At 41.3% G+C, this 18947-nt stretch overlaps 1 protein-coding gene across 3 annotated transcripts in view; it reads left to right on the top strand.

Annotated features, from left to right (window-relative positions):
- The window catches only part of CDH20 (cadherin 20), a 241767-nt gene that overhangs the window by 198156 nt on the left and 24664 nt on the right, over nt 1-18947 (top strand). For all 3 annotated transcript variants that reach the window (XM_051851165.3, XM_051851166.3, XM_070050090.2), the window contains 2 exons: nt 919-1106; nt 10191-10444. In XM_051851165.3, coding sequence (XP_051707125.3) covers nt 919-1106; nt 10191-10444 — 442 coding nt within the window. The remainder of the gene's footprint in view (nt 1-918; nt 1107-10190; nt 10445-18947) is intronic.

Genomic DNA, 18947 nt, shown 5'->3' with positions numbered 1-18947 from the left:
GAACAAGAGAAAGAGCACCACGTGTCCGTCCATGAAGAGGCAGGCAGTGAGCAATCACAGGTGCAAGGACTCATTAATGGACAACTCATGTAGCTGGTGGCACTTGCTCCCTGTGACTCTTCCTCCTTACAGACTGCTGGACTCCATTAGCTCTGGGCATGTGGACATAGAGGTGGGCACTCAACACACTGGGTTGGCCAGAGAACTGAAGTGAAGGTGGCCATTTGAAATGTAAAAAGAATATATATGGGCTTTGTTTTCACGTTTTTTGTTTCTTTATCAGACAGCACTGACATTTGGGGAAACATTTTAGTGCATTAGGAAGTACTGTTGGCCCTCCATGCCCGTGAGTTCCCCATCTGTGGATCCAACCAATCACAAGTACTTGGGTCCCTGCCACCTATGGAAGAGACCTGAATTGAGTTCTGGGCCCCTGGCTTATGCCTGATACAGCTCCAGCTGTTGCAACCATCTGGGAAGTGAACCATCATACAGAAGCTCTTTGTTTCTCTCTCACACTCGTTCTCACTCTCACTCTCTTATTCTATGACTTTCAAGTAAAATGAAAATAAATTTTAAAAGAATTATCTTCAATTAAAAACAGAGAAAGAGAGAGAACTTCCTACTACCCTGAAGGTAAATTCACTGGGATGAGAAACAATTGTTTTTATGTTTCCTACTCTTAGCATTACAATCAATCTGTTTTGACTCCTCCTTATTGAACATTCAGCACAAGCCTATTTGGGTGACTATGTTCTGAGATTCCCTGGACTTCAATTCTCATCCGTAAAACTGAAGTGTTAATTTTTGGAACAAAGAAGATGTTTGACATAGCATGGCTGATTTGATGTGACAATGACATGACATGTTTGATAGTGGCAGATGATCAAGAAGGCATGTTCTTCATTTTCTCCACAGAACATTATCAGATGAGTGTGTTGGAGTCAGCTCCAATTAGCTCCACTGTGGGGAGAGTGTTTGCCAAGGACCTGGATGAAGGAATCAATGCAGAGATGAAATACACTATTGTGGATGGAGATGGTGCTGATGCTTTTGACATTAACACAGATCCCAATTTCCAAGTAGGCATCATAACTGTGAAGAAGGTAATCCAACTCCTTTCTACAAGTTATTGTCATGGATGCTTTGAGTATATATGAATAAATATGATATGATATTAAATATGATAAAAGCATAAAGATGGAAACAGGGAGAACAGGTGCAAAATTACTGTAATAACCCAGATAAGAGGTGATGGTGACCTAGTATACGGGAGTGGGAATGGATGTGAAAATAAGTATTCAGAATATGAATACACATTAAAAGTAGAGCAACAGAATTTCCTACAGGATTAAATGAGGATATGAAACAAACAGAAGAGTCCATTAAAATTAAAGCAAATAAAATGGAATGTGATTTCAAGAGACTGAGTATAAATAAAAAGAGGACACAGTAACATGGGACTTGAGGCACCCCAACATGCGGAGGTCAGAAGGGCAAGGGCAAGCAGACTGATCAGGAAGTCAGGAGGAAATCAAGGGTGTATGGTACCTTGTGGGTATAAAGAGTGTTTCCAAGAGAAGCGGGTGATCATCTGTGACCACCACTGCTGACGGCCAAGTAAGAACACCGAAAATTAACCACAGACTTTAGGAACATGAAGATAACTGATGACCCTGACAGAAGCAACATGCCTGTCTGTACCTTACAATGTGGCAGAAGGTTATGTGGATTTGTAATATCTTTATTCTATGCTGTTTCATAGACCTGAATCACCATTACTTTAGAAAAGAAAGGATGAGTTCACATATCTGTTCTGTATTCATTTAAGGTGCAATGAAATACAGCAAAGGAACAGGTATATCCAAAATTCTTCCAACCAAAAATCTTTAGAACTAACATCCAACTTAGAAGCAGCACAAAGGGCCAGTGCCGTGGCTCACTAGGTAAATCCTCCGCCTTGCGGCGCCAGCACACCAGGTTCTAGTCCCGGTCGGGGCGCCGGATTCTGTCCCGGTTGCCCCTCTTCCAGGCCAGCTCTCTGCTGTGGCCAGGAGTGCAGTGGAGGATGGCCCAAGTACTTAGGCCCTGCACCCCATGGGAGACCAGGAGAAGTATCTGGCTCCTGCCATCGGATCAGCGCAGTGCGCCGGCCACAGCGCGCCGGCCGCGCTGGCCATTGGAGGGTGAACCAACGGCAAAGGAAAACCTTTCTCTCTGTCTCTCTCTCTCACTGTCCACTCTGTCTGTCCAAAAAAAAAAAAAAAAAAAAAAAAGGCAGCACAAAACTATGAAATGTACTGAATCACCAAATAAATCTGGACATGATTAAAATATTTTAATTTTATTCTCATTCTTTGAGAATAATATACTAGAATTTAAAATGTGACAAAAATAATATCAACTTCGTACAGGATGAAACATTAAAAACATTCCCCTATTATCTTGTTAGCCATGACTAGTAACTATAAATGCCCAAAGTTCTGAGCAATTATTATTTCTTTAATTTCTATCCAAAAAATTAAACAATCAGGAAGTTTTGAGATTCTCAATATTTAAATTTTTATATAATGAAGCAATATATGATAAAATTCTAAATAATATTACTAATTGATGCTAAATTATCACAATACAATTTCCAACCTATTACAAGGCACTCATTAAAAAGCAGCCTATTAACTGTAACAATTTGAGGAACCTCATAATGTCTTTTCTCCAGCTCCCTTACCTGGAAAAAATATTGAACCTCATAAGACACCGTCTTTCATTGTCATTACTACAACTATCTCCATGTTTAATCAAAATGCATGTCAATTTTGTCAAGGTCATTTTGATTTCTCTTCTGAACTTATAAGCTATCAGAAAATGGAATTAAGAAAGAAGTCAATAAGCTGGGTGATGGACAACTGACATGTAATAAATACTTTACAAACTATTGACTGCTGAATCTACACCTTTGGAATACCTTTCACTCAGATGTCTGGTATATACCCGTCCTCCTACTTTGTCATTAACAATGTCATAAAAAATTGAAACAAAAGTTCTGCTTTTGATGTATTTCCCTTCGGCCTATTATTTATCTAAACATCACATACTTTTTCCAAAAGAGAAATTAAATTGAATTGATAGAATTGAGTCTTCTTCATAAAACTACACTAATTATTAACCAGCACCTTGTATCTTTTTAGCTTTTAAGTAATCAATCAATTGATTTTCAGTCTCTTAAATGCTTGAAGTATAATTTGAAATATATAATTTTCAGAATGTTCTTTATTCCATAGATGCACAATTTTCTAGTCTTCAGCATGTCTTCCATCTTCCAGAAAACAACAAGTAATTATTTAGTGTCCATGCTCCCCTTAGGCAGGTCCCAAAGAACAAAAATTCTGCATTTCACCAAATCTAAGATGCCATAAATTGAAAATATTATTGTTTTATGTACCACTTTTTAAAAATCCTGCCAGTTTAAATGCTGCAGCACTTTCTTATTTCTTTGTTTATAGTTAAAGAGTTCTAATAGCCACAGTTAGACATATTTGCTTCACTAATATCAGACTTATTCCCTGCTGTTGTTTCCATGCCACTCTGCCTACACAACTTTTGTTTCAATCCTTGATCATAGCACAGTCTTTCTGAAGACATACAGTTCAATATATGTATTATCCACAATATGCAGAACTCAACAGCAATATAACAGTATGAATAGCTCTGACCAGGTCTGGCATGCACAGGTGATAACAACTAGATCCCATCATCTCCTAATGAGTCTATAGCAATTTTAAAATGTCATCAATCAACAGGAAAACTATTTCCAAACAATCAAAATAGGGAAAAAGTACATCTTAAAATTACTGAAAATATGGTAGCATAAAATAGAGATTTTTCAGTTAAGTAATAAATAATAATAATACATTGTAAAACTTTTTGCACTATTTAATATTTTGCCGCTACCTTTTGGGCTTTAGGCCTTGCTAGAGAGAATAAAAATATTGCACTGAGGAATAAAAATTATGACTAAGTTATACCCCTAGCCCTTAAATCTGGGGAAGGGGGCCAATATAGAAATATATTAATACAAATTAAGAGAAGCTATAATGGAAGTATGATAAAGCATTATGAGAACATAGGAAGTAATACTTAATTCTGCTTAGTTAATATTTAAAGCTGCATTACTATATTGTGCCATAACTTTCATGACTCAATTTTCAAGGATATAAATGACTTTTACGCGGTGCGCCGGCCGCAGCGCGCCAGCCGCAGTGGCCATTGGAGGGTGAACCAACGGCAAAGGAAGACCTTTCTCTCTGTCTCTCTCTCTCACTGTCCACTCTGCCTGTCAAATAAATAAATAAATAAATAACTTTTCATTCTTGTATGCACCAACTCTAGGAAATTTCTTGCACGGAATCTAGGTTCTCAAATATTATTATTATTTTATTTATGATCATGAATACATAAATAAACAATTCTTTGATGTTAAAAAAATATGAGAAACAGTGACTTGATCAGATCCTGTGCTGACTGCTGATGTACAATGTAATACTTTATCCATTTCAGTATTTTTTCTCTGTTTTGTTCTAGTACTATTGGTTGAACTCTGTAATTAACACACAATTATTCTTAGGTGTTTAAATTTTAACTGAAAAATGATCCCTGTTAAATATAACAGTGGGAATAAGAGAGGGAGGAGATGTACAATTTGGGACATGCTCAATCTGTCTTGCCCCAAATGGTAGAGTTAGAATCGTGCCAGGGGATTCCAATTCAACTCCATCAAGGTAGCACATACCAATGCCATCTCACTAGTCCAAGTGATCAATTTCAATTCACAATTGATCATACTGGTAGGTCTAAGAGTCAAAGGGATCACATAAACAAGACTAGTGTCTGCTAATACTAAATGATAGAATTAAAAAGGAGAGAACGATCCAACATGGGAAGCAGGATACACAGCAGACTCATAGAATGGCAGATGTCCTAAATAGCACTCTGGCCTCAGAATCAGCCCTTAAGGCATTTGGATCTCACTGAAGAGCCCATGAGAGTATTTTAGGCATGGAAAGCCAAGACACCCTGGGGAAAAAAAAAAAAGACCTAAATGAAAGATCTCTGCGAGTGAGATCCCAGTGGAAAGAACGAGGCCATCAAAGAAGGAGGGAAGGAGGTACCTTTCTCTGAAGGGAGGAGAGAACTTCCACTTTGACTATGACCCTGTCGGAATAAGATCGAAGTCGGTGAACCCAAAAGGATTCCATAGCCTTGGCAACTCATGACTAGAGCCTAGGGAGATTATTGACGCCATAAACAAGAGTGTCAAATTGTTAAGTCAACAACAGGAGTCACTGTGTACTTACTTCTCATGTGGGATCTGTCCTTAATGTGTTGTCCAATGTGAAGTAATGCTATAACTAGTACTGAAACAGTATTTTACACTTTGTGTTTCTGTGGGGGTGCAAACTGATGAAATCTTTACTTAATATATACTAAATCGATCTTCTGTATATAAAGATAATTGAAAATGAATCTTGGCCGGCACCGCAGCTCACTAGGCTAATCCTCCACCTTGCGGCGCCAGCACACCGGGTTCTAGTCCCGGTAGGGGTGCCAGATTCTGTCCCGGTTGCCCCTCTTCCAGGCCAGCTCTCTGCTGTGGCCAGGGAGTGCAGTGGGGGATGGCCCAAGTCCTTGGGCCCTGCACCCCATGGGAGACCAGGAGAAGCACCTGGCTCCTGCCATCGGATCAGCGCGGTGCACCAGCTGCAGCGCGCCGGCCACGGCGGCCATTGGAGGGTGAACCAACGGCAAAGGAAGACCTTTCTCTCTGTCTCCCTCTCTCTCACTGTCCACTCTGCCTGTCAAAAAAAAAAAAAAAAAAAAGAAAAGAAAATGAATCTTGATGTGAATGGAATGGGAGAGGGAGCGGGAGATGGGAGGGGTGTGAGTGGGAGGGAAATTATGGGAGGGGAAGCCATTGTAATCCATAAACTGTACTTTGGAAATTTATATTTACTAAATAAATAAATAAGAATAAAAACAATGCAAGAAGGAAAAACCAAACTCATACCAATGTGAACAATTTAAATCTTAGTGTTTTGGGTAATGATTTATTTCTATTTTAAAAGTAGAAGTGAGAGAGACAAAAGCCTTAAATAATATAAAAATCATTAAACAATTTAATGAAAAATAAATTTCAACAATAATTAAAAACTCATTCTGGTCTTTAAAAAAGATGCTGCTGGAATAATTAGAAACTGTATGCAAATATTTTTAAATGAGCCTTAATTATAATTCACAAAAATAATCTCAAAATGGATCTTATACTGAAACATAAAAAAATTAAAACTATAAAATTCCTAACAAGAAACATAAAAGAAAATCTTTGTGACCCTAATTAGGCAAAGATTTCTTTGCTACCCGAATCCCATTCTACAAAAAGAAAAAGTGGTAAGACTTCATTGCTACTAAGAGTTTCTGCTCTTCAAAAGCCATTGTTAAAAGAATGAAATGACAATTCACAGATTGGGAGAATATATTTGCAAATCACATACCTGATAAAATACTTTCATACAGAATATATAAAGAAATCTTCAAGAAGACAGAGAAAAATGTACCAGTAGATATTAGGGAAGTACAAATCCAAACCATTATACACCTGTGCACACATACAAAGATAGCTAAAATCAAATATGGGGGGCTGGTATTGTAGCAGAGAGGGTTAAGTGGCTGTCTACAACACCAGCATCCCATGTGGGCACCAGTTTGTATCCAAGCTGCTCTTCTTCCTATCCAGCTCTCTACTCATGCCCCTGGGAAAGCAGTGGAAGATGGCCCAAGTACTTGGGCCCGTACCACCCACATGGGAGACCTGGATGAAGCTCTTGACTCCTGGCTTCACCTGGCCCAACCCTGGCTATTGCAGTCATCTGGGAAGTGAGCCAGCAGATAGTGTCTCTCTCTCTCTCTCTCTCTCTCTCTCTCTCTCTCTCTCCCCAGCAGATGGTCTCTTTCTTTCTCTTTCTCTCTCTCTCTCTCTCTCTCTCTCTAACTCTGCCTTTCAAATAAATAAATATTTAAAAACACAACTACTGACAAGGATAGGAAGAAACTCTAACTCTCCTGCATTCCTAATGGGAATACAAAATGATATTGCACTTTGCAAATCAGTCTGGAAGTTTCCTATAAAGTTAAAAATATATCACATAATCCTGCAATCATACTTCTAGATATTTACACATATGAAATGAAAACCTAAGCTCACACAAAAACCTGTGTCAAATCTTTATAATAGTTTTATTCAAATATCAGAAATTAGAGACAACCCAAACATGCCTCTAGTAGAGAAGGAATAAACCAACTGTCATACATCCATACACTGGAATATGACGCAGCAATACAAAGGAACAAACTGTTCATTCAAACAACATGGATGAATCTCAAATGCATTGTGCTTAGTGAAAGAAACCAAACTCAAAAGATTAAATAGTGAGTAATTCCATTTAGATGTACTCCTACAATGGACAGAAGATGGATCTGTGGTTGCCAAGGGTGGGATGTGGGGGGGCGAAGCTGCCTACAAAGAGGCACAGGGTAGGTTATGCAGAGGGGAGGAACAGTTTTATATCTTCCTTATCATGGTAGATACATAACCAAATAAATTCATCAAAACTTGCCAAACTGTACTTGAAAAAAAAGATGAATTTTGGGGCCAATATTGTGGTGTAGCAGGTAACAAAGCCACCTGTGACTCTGGCATCCTGGCTGCTACACTTCTGATCTAGCTTCCTGCTAATGTACCTGGGAAAGCTGGGGAAGATGGCCCAAGTGCTTGAGCCCCTGCACCCATGTGGGAGACCCAGAGGAAGCTCCTGGCTCCTGGCTTCAGCCTGGCCCAGACCTGGCCATTGTGACCACTGGGAGAGTGAACCAGAGGATGGAAGATTCTCTATTTTTCTCTCCCTCTCTCTCTCTCTTTCTCTCTCTCTGTCCTTCTCTGTCTCTCTCCCTTTCTCTCTGTAACTCTGCCGTTCAAATAAAACAAATCTTTTTAAAAAGAAAAGAAAAAAATTACTTTTAATGTAAGCTATACCATAATTTAAAAAACAGGTACAAAATTCCCACCAGTTTAGAAAAATGACTTACAATTAAGGGAAAACAAATTTTGCCAAGCTCAAATCTAACATCAACAATAGCATCCACTTTAGATTACTGATACATAAAGAAAGGATTTTAAGAGAATATAATGTAATTTACCAGGAAAGAAAAATATCTGTATTTAGGGATTACATAAGTAAATTGGTAAAACTAGTCCTTCAAATATATCTGAATCCAAATGGCCAATTTCTCTGGGTATGGAAACCTGGCCTTTTGCCCAAAAATGCAGGAGGCAAACAGACTGAGGGAAATGGGTTGCTGGGTTTATGTGAAAATGGTTGACAACTAAGAAACACAGGGACACAATGTTGGGCACTGAAAAAAACGCCGACCAAGTGAGAACCTAACAACAGCAACCAAACAAAAACTTTGTTAGAAATTGAAAATCACAGAGTACTGAGGTTTGTTTCTCAAAAGCAAAACTTAAATGGGGGCATGCCTTTTTCTAACACAAAACATGCTGACATCCAGCATGTTTTATGAAAAAAGTTCAAGTGAATGCTCTGCTTAAAAACAAATCTGTTGTCGTTATGTTGAGCTTTATTTATTTATTTATTTTTTTGACAGGCAGAGTGGACAGTGAGAGAGAGAGACAGAGAGAAAGGTCTTCCTTTGCCGTTGGTTCACCCTCCAATGGCCGCCGCGGCCGGCATGCTGCAGCAGGCACACCGCGCTGATCCAAAGCCAGGAGCCAGGTGCTTCTCCTGGTCTCCCATGGGGTGCAGGGCCCAAGGACTTGGGCCATCCTCCACTGCACTCCCTGGCCACAGCAGAGAGCTGGCCTGGAAGAGGGGCAACCGGGACAGAATCTGGCGCCCCGACCGGGACTAGAACCCGGGTTGCCGGTGCTGCAGGCGGAGGATTAGCCTAGTGAGCCACGGCGCTGGCCTATGTTGAGCTTTAGTAACTGTTTTACTGCCCACTGTAATTACTCTATCAGACTCACTGTCCATTTTCCCACAATTTTTAAGTTATTCATATTTTGAGATAATTGTGACTTGAAACACAAACACTTTTTTTAAAAAAAGACATAAATGGGTTTATTCTTCACAAACAGGATTTAAGTTCACTTCCTGCCCTGCAATGCTGTATCTGGTTTGAAATAAAGCATTCTGAAGGTCATCATAGATCAAAAAGGAGTAACAACCACGACAAATTATATTTTATGAGGTGGAATTTTACTAGACAGATGAAGTCTTGTGGCTGAACTCTGGCTGAGGAATTCCCACCTGTCAGCCCACACTACTGTTCTGACACCACAGGACTGGGTCAGATCAGCCCTGTTTTCCACGCTTCCTGGGTCTCCGTTTCTTCCACTGCAAAATATTGAATTAAGATTTTAAAAGGGATAGTTGGGGAAGAGCCAAATATACAAATATCGATCAGACACTGCCTCAAGAACCTTTATAAACCCTCTCATTTCTTGGAAAGAATCACTATTGCCTTTGGACTCAAGGAAGAACTTCTTTTAAGGAAGCAACCAGAAAAGCCAAAAGGCTGCCTGAATATTCTGAAACAGCAATGCATTTCTACCAGCCTGCCTGCCTCCCTAGTTGTTTGTTAGTCCAAAGACAAGGTTTTCATTTTCTCTCTCAGTTGCCACAGCATCTTTTCAAATGCGCAACCATCACTAAAGATAAGGCACCAACCATCTAGGTTTACCTGGGACAGAAGAGGTTTCCAGGAAATAACTTTCCATTTCACAACTGGAATAGCCCCAGGCAAACAGGCCTTAGCCTGAGGTCTCCTTGGGCCTTCTCTAAAGAATGTGCTGATAAAGAGCAGATAAGGTTAAGCCATGTTTCCCTGAGTAAATGGAGCTATACCTGAAGTGTCTGGCATCTTTCATATTCTCCCCACCCAAGGTACTGACTAGAAGACCAAGAGCTACAGAATAAGAGAAAAGTCTTCCCCTTTACCTCTTTTCCACCATTTTAATGAGTTTTGAGGAATTCCCACCAGCCATCAGTATTGGACATCCATTGGAACCTGAATATATATGTTAGTGGTTAATCAATTTTCTTGTCATTACTTTCTAGCCCCTGAGTTTTGAAAGCAAGAAAAGCTACACGTTAAAAGTGGAAGGAGCCAATCCTCACCTAGAGATGCGTTTTCTGAACCTAGGCCCCTTTCAGGACACAACAACAGTGCACATCAGCGTGGAGGATGTGGATGAGCCCCCAGTGTTTGAACCTGGCTTTTATTTTGTGGAGGTGCCTGAGGATGTGGCAATTGGGACGACCATACAGATCATTTCTGCCAAGGACCCAGATGTGACCAACAACTCCATCAGGTTTGTCCACAGAGCTCACCTCTTCCTTAGATCTTGGAACTTCCCCTTCCTTTGTACAGTTTTCTAGCACTTTTCACTTTACTTTTTCCTTCTCTATCCCATCTGTCAAGACTCTCCTCCTCCTTTGATTTTTTCTGTTTAAATAACACGGCTTTGTTATGTCACTTAAGAGTGTCATTAACTGCACAGCTCACCTTTGGTTAGTTAAGACCCACACATCCACCTCGGCCGTGGTCCCTCTGACCTTTGGGAATGGGTAATTCTCTGCTGCTGTGAGGGTTTGCCCTGTGCCTGGGCAGGCTCAGCAGCACCTCTAGCCTCGAGCCATTAAAACCCAGCAGCATCTCTAGTAGCAGCAACCTAATATCCCCCAGATACTGCCACACGTCCCGGAGAGGTGGTGTGAAATCACCCCAACTGTAAGCCATGATTCAGGTCAAGTACACCCAAACACAAAGACATGAGAACTGTTGACTTTTAGTGGAGAGTATAAAGATGATCACTGCACACTCCTCCAACCTTTAGGACTCCTAACATGTTTCACGTCTAAAAAACGGGAAACATAACATACACCGTATGTGGTTATACATGGACTTCAGAATTGCTGCACCACAATAAATTTATCTTCTAATTCCATGTACCACAAACTTATTCGATTGCCCTCACATATTTCCATATACTATGTAAAGAACACAGAAAAACTGTTGTCGGTGGCTTCACCAACACATGAATTGGCAAGACAGAGCTTTGTACTGCAATCCCACATATCTGTCTCTCCAATGTATGTTTTTAAATTAAAGATTCCAACCAAAATGCTTCCCCTTTTAAGAACAGGAGGTGTGTTCTTACAGCCATGGCCATTTCCCATCAGCTCTGGAACCAAAGTGCAAACAGCTGGTGGACAGGTTGACACTTCAACCAGCCAGCGCAACTGCCAAACCTCTGAAGCTTGATACCAAAGATCAGGAATCTAATGCTGTTCGAGGCCATCTGTCACATTAATTGTTGAAAGACACACAGTAGAATCAATCTGGGGCTTCAGTGCAGATAACACATTTACAACGCAGCCCAATTTATTTATAAAATGCTTTTTCTATCATCTGGCTACTTCTCTCACCTGGTATTGTTTCGCATTTAATGAAAACGTGCTTTTGCAATTTAGCAAGAATGGCTCTCTCCAGACAGTGACTATACTAGGGGGAAATGTGCTTCCTCCAACCAACTGGTAAACATTTTAAACAAGTGTTAAAACAGCTAAAATGATTTTTGTTTGAATCCTGATATTCCATTTTTAAGTCAATTAATCTTTCAAAAACTTTTATAGAAGTGAAATTTAAACTGTAAAATTTTTAAAGGTGAAATAGGATGGGAAAAAGTTGGTAAAACCAGGGCCGGGGCTGTGGTGTAGCAGGTAAAGCTGCCACCTGCAGTGCCAGCATCCCATATAGGCGCTGTTTTGAGTCCCTGCTGTTCCACTTCTGATCCGGCTCTCTGCTAGGACCTGGGAAAGCAGTAGAAGATGGCTCAAGTTCTGGGGCCCCTGCACACACATGGGAGACCCGGAAGAAGCTCCTGGGCTCCTGGTTTCAGATGGGCCCAGCTCTGGCCAATTTGGGCAGCAAGCCAGCAAATGGAAGACACTATCTCTTTCTCTCTCCCCTTTTTCTCTCTCTCGCTCTGCCTCTGTGTAACTCTGCCCTTCAAACAAATAAATAAATCTTTTTTAAAAATGTAAAATACTTGGTAAAACCATATTATCCCCCAAAACAACCATAGCAAAAATGAGCCAGGAATATATAACTTCTGGTTATAATCTATTAAAATATATACCTATTAATTATATACCTATTAATTTGTAATAGATTAATCTATTCTCATCAGAGAAGATACTGTGAGGAAAACTGAGATTAAAATAGGAAAGACTGTTTGAAATAAAATAAGCCTAAGCACAGATCCCATTTCTAAAATCATCAGTCAGTATAGCTCATGGATGCCTCCACATCTTCTTTCCAGGTTCTGACTCTCGACCCCTTTGTGGTAAGTACTCTAAGTAGGATGCTGTTAGGAATCACTTCTGAAGAACAAAAAAGCAAGAGCATGGACATAGTCAGGAAACATACATACATCTATACACCCCTGTCATGTAGGAGGGTCCTTCAAAAAGTTCATAGAAAATTAAATTGAAAGCTTATTTTGGTGTAAAAACATTTTGAAATCATGCACAGTTTTCATATTGCAATTTTTCATGAACTTATTTGAGACATTTCATTTGCATGGATTTCAAATTTTTGCACCAAGATAAACTTATTTTTAAATTTTATTTTCCATGAACTTTTTGAAGTACCCTGGTATGCGCAGCATTTCGGAGGAAAGTCCTTTGTGATCTCAAGACATCTCTAAAAAAGAAAGATAAACACCAGAAGGTTCCAGATCCTGTACTGGCATGGAGCAAAGTGAGGTAGACAAATTGAAGCGACCCTTCTAGCTTGCAGAAAATGCTGCTATGGATGACGAGCCGGGTGCAAACCATCCATTTGCCAGCGTGTCTGTCAGTGTCAGGGAGGACCCTCACAGAGTGCATGGCTATTGCAGTAGAGCCCAGTCATGGTGACTCCAAGAGTGAACAAACTGGAGGCACACAGCAGGGTCAACTGGGCTATTCTGGGGCAGGATTCTGGATCCTCATTGAGAAACTGGCAAGAACAAGGTCCCAGTCCTGGAGGTAACAAGACAAGCACCCAGGCAGTGGGAGCAATGGAGTTCCAATTATACAAACTGAGGACAATGCTCCCTCTGTATTGTGGCTACAAAAAACAGGAGAGAATTCTGATTGCTAAATATAAATTCCCTGACATTTTGTGCTGTGACACTAACAAAGAATGATCTCTGAGACCAAGCAGAATGTCAATAGTCCTAGACTTCCACAATAAAAGCATCCAGAGGCCAGCTGTAGCTTAGTGGATAAAGCTGCTGTCTGTGACAACGGTTCCCATATGGCACCTGGTTCGTGTTCCAGCTGCACCACTTCTGATCCAATTCCCTGTTAACAGCTTGGAAAAAGCAGTAGAATGTGGCCAAAGTGTTTGGGGCCCCGTCACCCACATGGGAGACCTGGAAGAAGCTCCTGGCTCCTGGCTAAGGTCTGGCTCAGCCCCGGCCATTGTGGCCATCTAGGGAATGAACCAGCAGTTGGAAGATCTCTCTGTCTCTCCCTCTCTGTGACACTGACTTTCAAATAGGTGAATAATTCTTTAAAAAAATAAAAAGGAATAAAAGCACCTAAAAGTCAAATCTCTAGCTATCATTTAATAAACCCACTTGGGAATTGATCTCCTCTGTTATCATTCCCCAAATTACTCACATTATTTCTTTTTTCATATAAAGGTTATTTTCTTTTAAAATAATTTGTTTATGTTGTATGCAGGATGGCTATTTAATTCATCAAATGCATTACTGCTGTAAAGAATAAATAAGATTTATATTACTAAAAATAAAATGCATAATATATCATCAGAAAAATCAACATTGGTGGGTATTTGGCATAGCAGTTAAGTTGCTTGGGACACCCACATCCCATACCAGTGTGTCTGAGTTTGAGTTCCAGCTTCCAACTCTAGCTTCCTGCTAATATGCACCCGAGGAGGCAGCAGTGATAGCTCAAGTACTTGGGCTCCTGCTACCTTTGTGGAAGACCCAGACTGAATGCAGGCTCCTGGCTTCAGGCTGGCCCAGCATGGCTTTGCAGGCATTTGAGAGTGAACTCACTAACCCAACTCTTTCACTGTCTCTGCCTTTCAAATAAACTAAAAATAAATAAATAAAAATGTTCTGGGGCCAGTGCTATGGTGTAGCAGGTAAAGCCATTCCTGTATCCCAAATGGGTGCTGGTTCAAGTCCCGGCTGCTCCACTTCTGATCCAGCTCCCTGCTAATGTACCTGGGAAAGCAGCAGCAGATGGCCCAGGTCCTTGGGCCCCTGCACCCACGTGGGAGACTTGGAAGAAGCTCCTGGCTCCTGGCTCCTGGCTTGGGCTTGGCTAACTCTGGCTGTTGAACTCATTTGGGAAGTGAATCAGTAGATGTCTCTGTCTCTGTCTCGGTTTCTCTCTCTCTCTCTCTCTCTCTCTCTCTGCCTTTCAAATATCTTTTAAAAATAACTTTTAGAAATCAATATATCAGGGCCAGCATTGTGGCACAGTAAGCTAAGCTGCTGCCTACAATGCTAGTATCTCATATCAAAACACCGGTTCAAGTCCTGCCTGCTCCACTTCTAATCCACCTCCCTGCTAATGCACCTGGGAAGGCAGCAGAAGATGGCCCAAGTACTGAGGTCCCTGCCACTCATGTGGAGATCCAGATAGAGCTCTGGGCTCCTGGCTTCAGCCTGGACCAGTCCTGGCCATTGTGGCCACTTGTGGAGTGAACCAGTACCGGGTTCTAGTCCCAGTTGGGGCGCCGGATTCTGTCCTGGTTGCTCCTCTTCCAGGCCAGCTCTCTGCTGTGGCCTGGGAGTGCAGTGGAGGATGGCCCAAGTGCTTGGGCCCTGCACCCGTGTGGGAGACCGGGAGAAAGCACCTGGCTCCTGGCTTTGGATCAGCGCGGTGAGCCAGCTGCAGCACCCACTGTGGGGGTGAACCAACGGAAAAGGAAGACCTTTCTCCCTTTCTCTCTCTCTCACTGTCCACTCTGCCTGTAAAATAAAAAAAAAAAAAGATATCTCTCTTTCTCTTTCTCTCTGCCTTTTAATAAACAAATCTTTAATTAAAAAAAGTTTGTGGAACAGAGGATGAAAAAATAAGTACAAAAATATCAACATATCACCCAAATTAAAATGTTACAGATAAAAAGACATTGAACATTTTTAAAGATTAATAGGATTTCATAATCTTTTTATAGAGTCAGTAGTGTGTTCAGGTATATAAACTAGTTGTCATTTAAGCCCAAAAATGAAGTATCCAAATTTAAATATACGTATGCAAAGGATACAGTGTTTGGATTCCCTGAATTTTTAATAAATGCTGGAGGAAGTCCTGGCAAGCAGGATATTGAACCATTTGGCAACTGAAACAGGGTTCTGCTGGTATGGAAATGGCCTACCCTCCTGTGCCCTCCTTGAGGGCATGTGGGCTCAGCAAGCCTGCTGGTCATGCTCTGCTCCAAACTGTCCCCACATCCAGAGAGTATCCTCTGCCAAGCAATAAGCAGGGAGCCCAACAAACACAGTGAACCTTGGCTTGAGGCAATTTTGCATGGGCATGTTGTGCTTGTCCCACTGACAGTGCTGAGAGGACCATGGTGAGAGAGAGGAAAGTAGCTACACACTGTACTGCTGCATCCCGGTGTCCTCTTTTTCTTTTTCTTTTTTTTTAAGAATTATTTATTTATTTATTTATTTGAAAGGCAGAGTTACAGAGAGGCAGAGACAAAGAGAGAGAGGAAAAGAGGCCTTCCATCCGCTGGTTCACTCCGCAGATGGCCACAACAGCTGGAGCTGAGCCTATCTGAAGCCAGGAGCCAGGAGCTTCTTCCGGGTCTCCCACATGGGTGCAGGGGCCCAAGGGCTTGGGCCGTCTTCTACTGCTTTCCCAGGTCATAGCAGGGAGCTGGATCAGAAGTGGAGCAGCCGGGACTCAAACCGGTGTCCATATGGGATGCCCGCATTACAAGTGGCGGCCCTAACCGCTACGCCCCAGCGCCGGCCCCAATGTCCTCATTTTCCTTGCATCCTTTGTTTTCTTGCCTCCTGAATCTTGGCTCAGTGTCTCATTCAGAGAAGTCGAGGCCATGATTCCCTCTGTGCAGGCTTCACTTGGGCAAATGGAGAGGGCCCTCACTTGATGAGGGGAGCTTCTCTTAGGCGAGTTCCAAGGCATCAACCAGGCAGCACTGACGGGGGCCTGTCGGTTAGTGTTTGCTCCCACTCCACCTCCCACACCCTCTGCGACACTGCATGTGTAGCTTTGTGTGTAGAAAGCTGGTTCCTCACCAGCTGCCTCTCCTCTCCACATTATGCCTTCAGCTTGGAGAGTGGGTTGTGACTTGTGGACCAAAAGGCTGCAACTTCTTGTATGCAGGGAGCTGAAATTTAAGACCATCACGAGCCAACCAGATTTCTCCTTTTTTCCTAAGAGAAAATTCAATTCTTAAAATTGCCAGTAAACTTTAAAACTAAATCACAGATTACACCTAGAAAAAAAATGTCCCAGTTCATTTTAAAGGCACTTTGTAGGCATGTGTGTGTTTGTTTCCTTTATTACAAAGTCAGCCTTTGCTGTCACAGCTTCTCTTTAATAGATACGGTTTTGTTTCCTTAAACAACCTCAGGAGGAAAGCATGGCCGGTTGGTGAGGAACAAACACCCAAAGCAGGCCTGCCTAGGCTCAATTCCCAGCAGCTGTAATTTTGGGCCAGTGACATAACCTCTCCATGCCCATTTTCTCATCTATAACATGAGGATCATAACAGAACCTACCTTGTAGTATTATGGTAAAGACTAAATGAGTGGGGGGCCAGCACTGTGGCATAGAAGGTTAGGCCTCCACCTGCAGCACCAGCATGCCATATGGATGCCAGTTCAAGTCCTGGCTGCTCCACTTCCGATCTAGCTCCCTGCTAATGCACCTGGGAAAGCAGCGGAAGACTGTTCAAGTACTTGAGCCCCTGCACCCACATGGAAAACCCAGGTGAAACTCCTGGCTTCGGCCTGGCCCAGCCATTAGGGCAGTAAACCAGAGGATGGAAGATATCTCTCTCTCTCTTTCTCTCCCTCTCTCTCTCTCTCTGTATCTCTGCCTTTCCAATAAATAAATACATTTAAAAAAAAAAAAAAAAGACTAAATGAGTCAATGGATACAGGCTATGTTAAGTGGTACCTGGCATATAATACATGTTTGTTAAATGGGGTCACAGGCACATTAATACATTAGTTTGCTTCCTTAAATTTCTAACTCTCAGACAGTCATAAACTAGAATAATTCTGATGTCTCTAGGCCTTATTCATCATTTATCTCTAATTCCTAACTCTGAATAGCCATCCTGAATCTCTGCACAACAAAACATTCTACCAAATAATATACAAATATATACAGGTATATATTGTACACACATATACAGAGGGAGAGGGAGAGAGGGGGAGAGGGGGAGAGGCAGAGAGGGGGAGAGGGAGATCTTCCATCCACTAGTTCACTCCCAAACTGCCCAGAGCTAGGCAGATCTGAAGCCAGGAGCCAGGAGCTTCTTCTGGTCTCCTATATGGCTGCAGTGGCCCCAGCACTTGGGTCACCTTCCACTGCTTTCCCAAGCCATTAGCAGGGAGCTGGATTAGAAGTGGAACAGCCAGGACTGGAACCGGTACCCATATGGGATGCCAGTGCTACAAGCGGAGGCTTAACCTACTACACCATGGCATCGGCCCCTTTCAAATAAAGGGCAAATAAAGGATCAAATAAAGGGCAATTTCATTCTTCCATATATGGCAGCCAATGTTCCAACACCATTTAATGAGGAGACTGCCATTTCCTCATTATATGTTCTTGGTACCTTTGTCAAAAATCAATTAATTGGTTGTAATTGCATGGGATTATTTCTGGGCTCTCCATCAATGTGTCTGTTTTTGCGCCAGGCCCATGCTGCTTTGATTACTATAGATTTGTATTTTTGTATATTTTGAATCAAGACAAATAACCCTGGTTTAAAAATGGACAAAACAGGGAAGAAGGGAGGATGAGAATATGATTATGTGCTTAGAATTGTATCAACAAATCACATCAAACCTGTTAAAAACCAATTAAAATTAAAGTAAAAAAATAATGTTTAATTATTTTTTAAAATGGACAAAATATCCTGAATAAACATTTCTCAAAAGAAGGCATACAAATAAACAAGAGATACATGAAAAAATGCTAAAACCACCAGGGAAATGCAAATTAAAACCACAGTGAAATAACACAGTGAGGTAATCTGTTAGAATGACTATGATCAAAAAGATAAAAGATAAAAGTGTTGGCAAAGATGTTAAGAAAAGGGGACGCTTGTACACTGTTAGTGGAAACACAGATTTATACAGTCAATATGAAAAAAAAACTGTATGCAGGTTCCCAATAAAACTAAACACAGAATTACTATATGACCTAGCTATATTTTGGGTATATTATATTTTGGGTATAAATGCAAAATAATCAGTGTGAAAAATTTCAGTATATGAGAAAGATGTCTGTACTTCCATGTTCAGCACTATTCACAATTGCCAAGATATGGAAACAATCAAAGTGCCCAAACACAGATGAATGAGTTTTTTTAAAATGTGATTATAAACACTGCCATATTCTTCAACCTTTAAAAAGAAGGAAACTTGGAGTGGGTAGCCCAGCAGGTAGGATGCCCACATCTTCTATCTGAATGCTCAGGTTCAAGTCCCAGCTCTACTCAATTCCAGCTTACTGTGAATGCAGACCCTGAGAGGCAGCAGGGATGGCCAAGTAATTGGGTTCCCACTACCCACATGG

This window comes from Oryctolagus cuniculus, chromosome 10 (genome assembly GCF_051225735.1).
Source record: "Oryctolagus cuniculus isolate XC-2025 breed Fujian yellow rabbit chromosome 10, ASM5122573v1, whole genome shotgun sequence".
In the NCBI taxonomy this organism is placed as follows: domain Eukaryota; kingdom Metazoa; phylum Chordata; class Mammalia; order Lagomorpha; family Leporidae; genus Oryctolagus; species Oryctolagus cuniculus.
The sequence above is the reverse complement of the archived record's forward strand: the minus strand, read 5'-3'. Positions and strand labels throughout refer to the sequence as shown.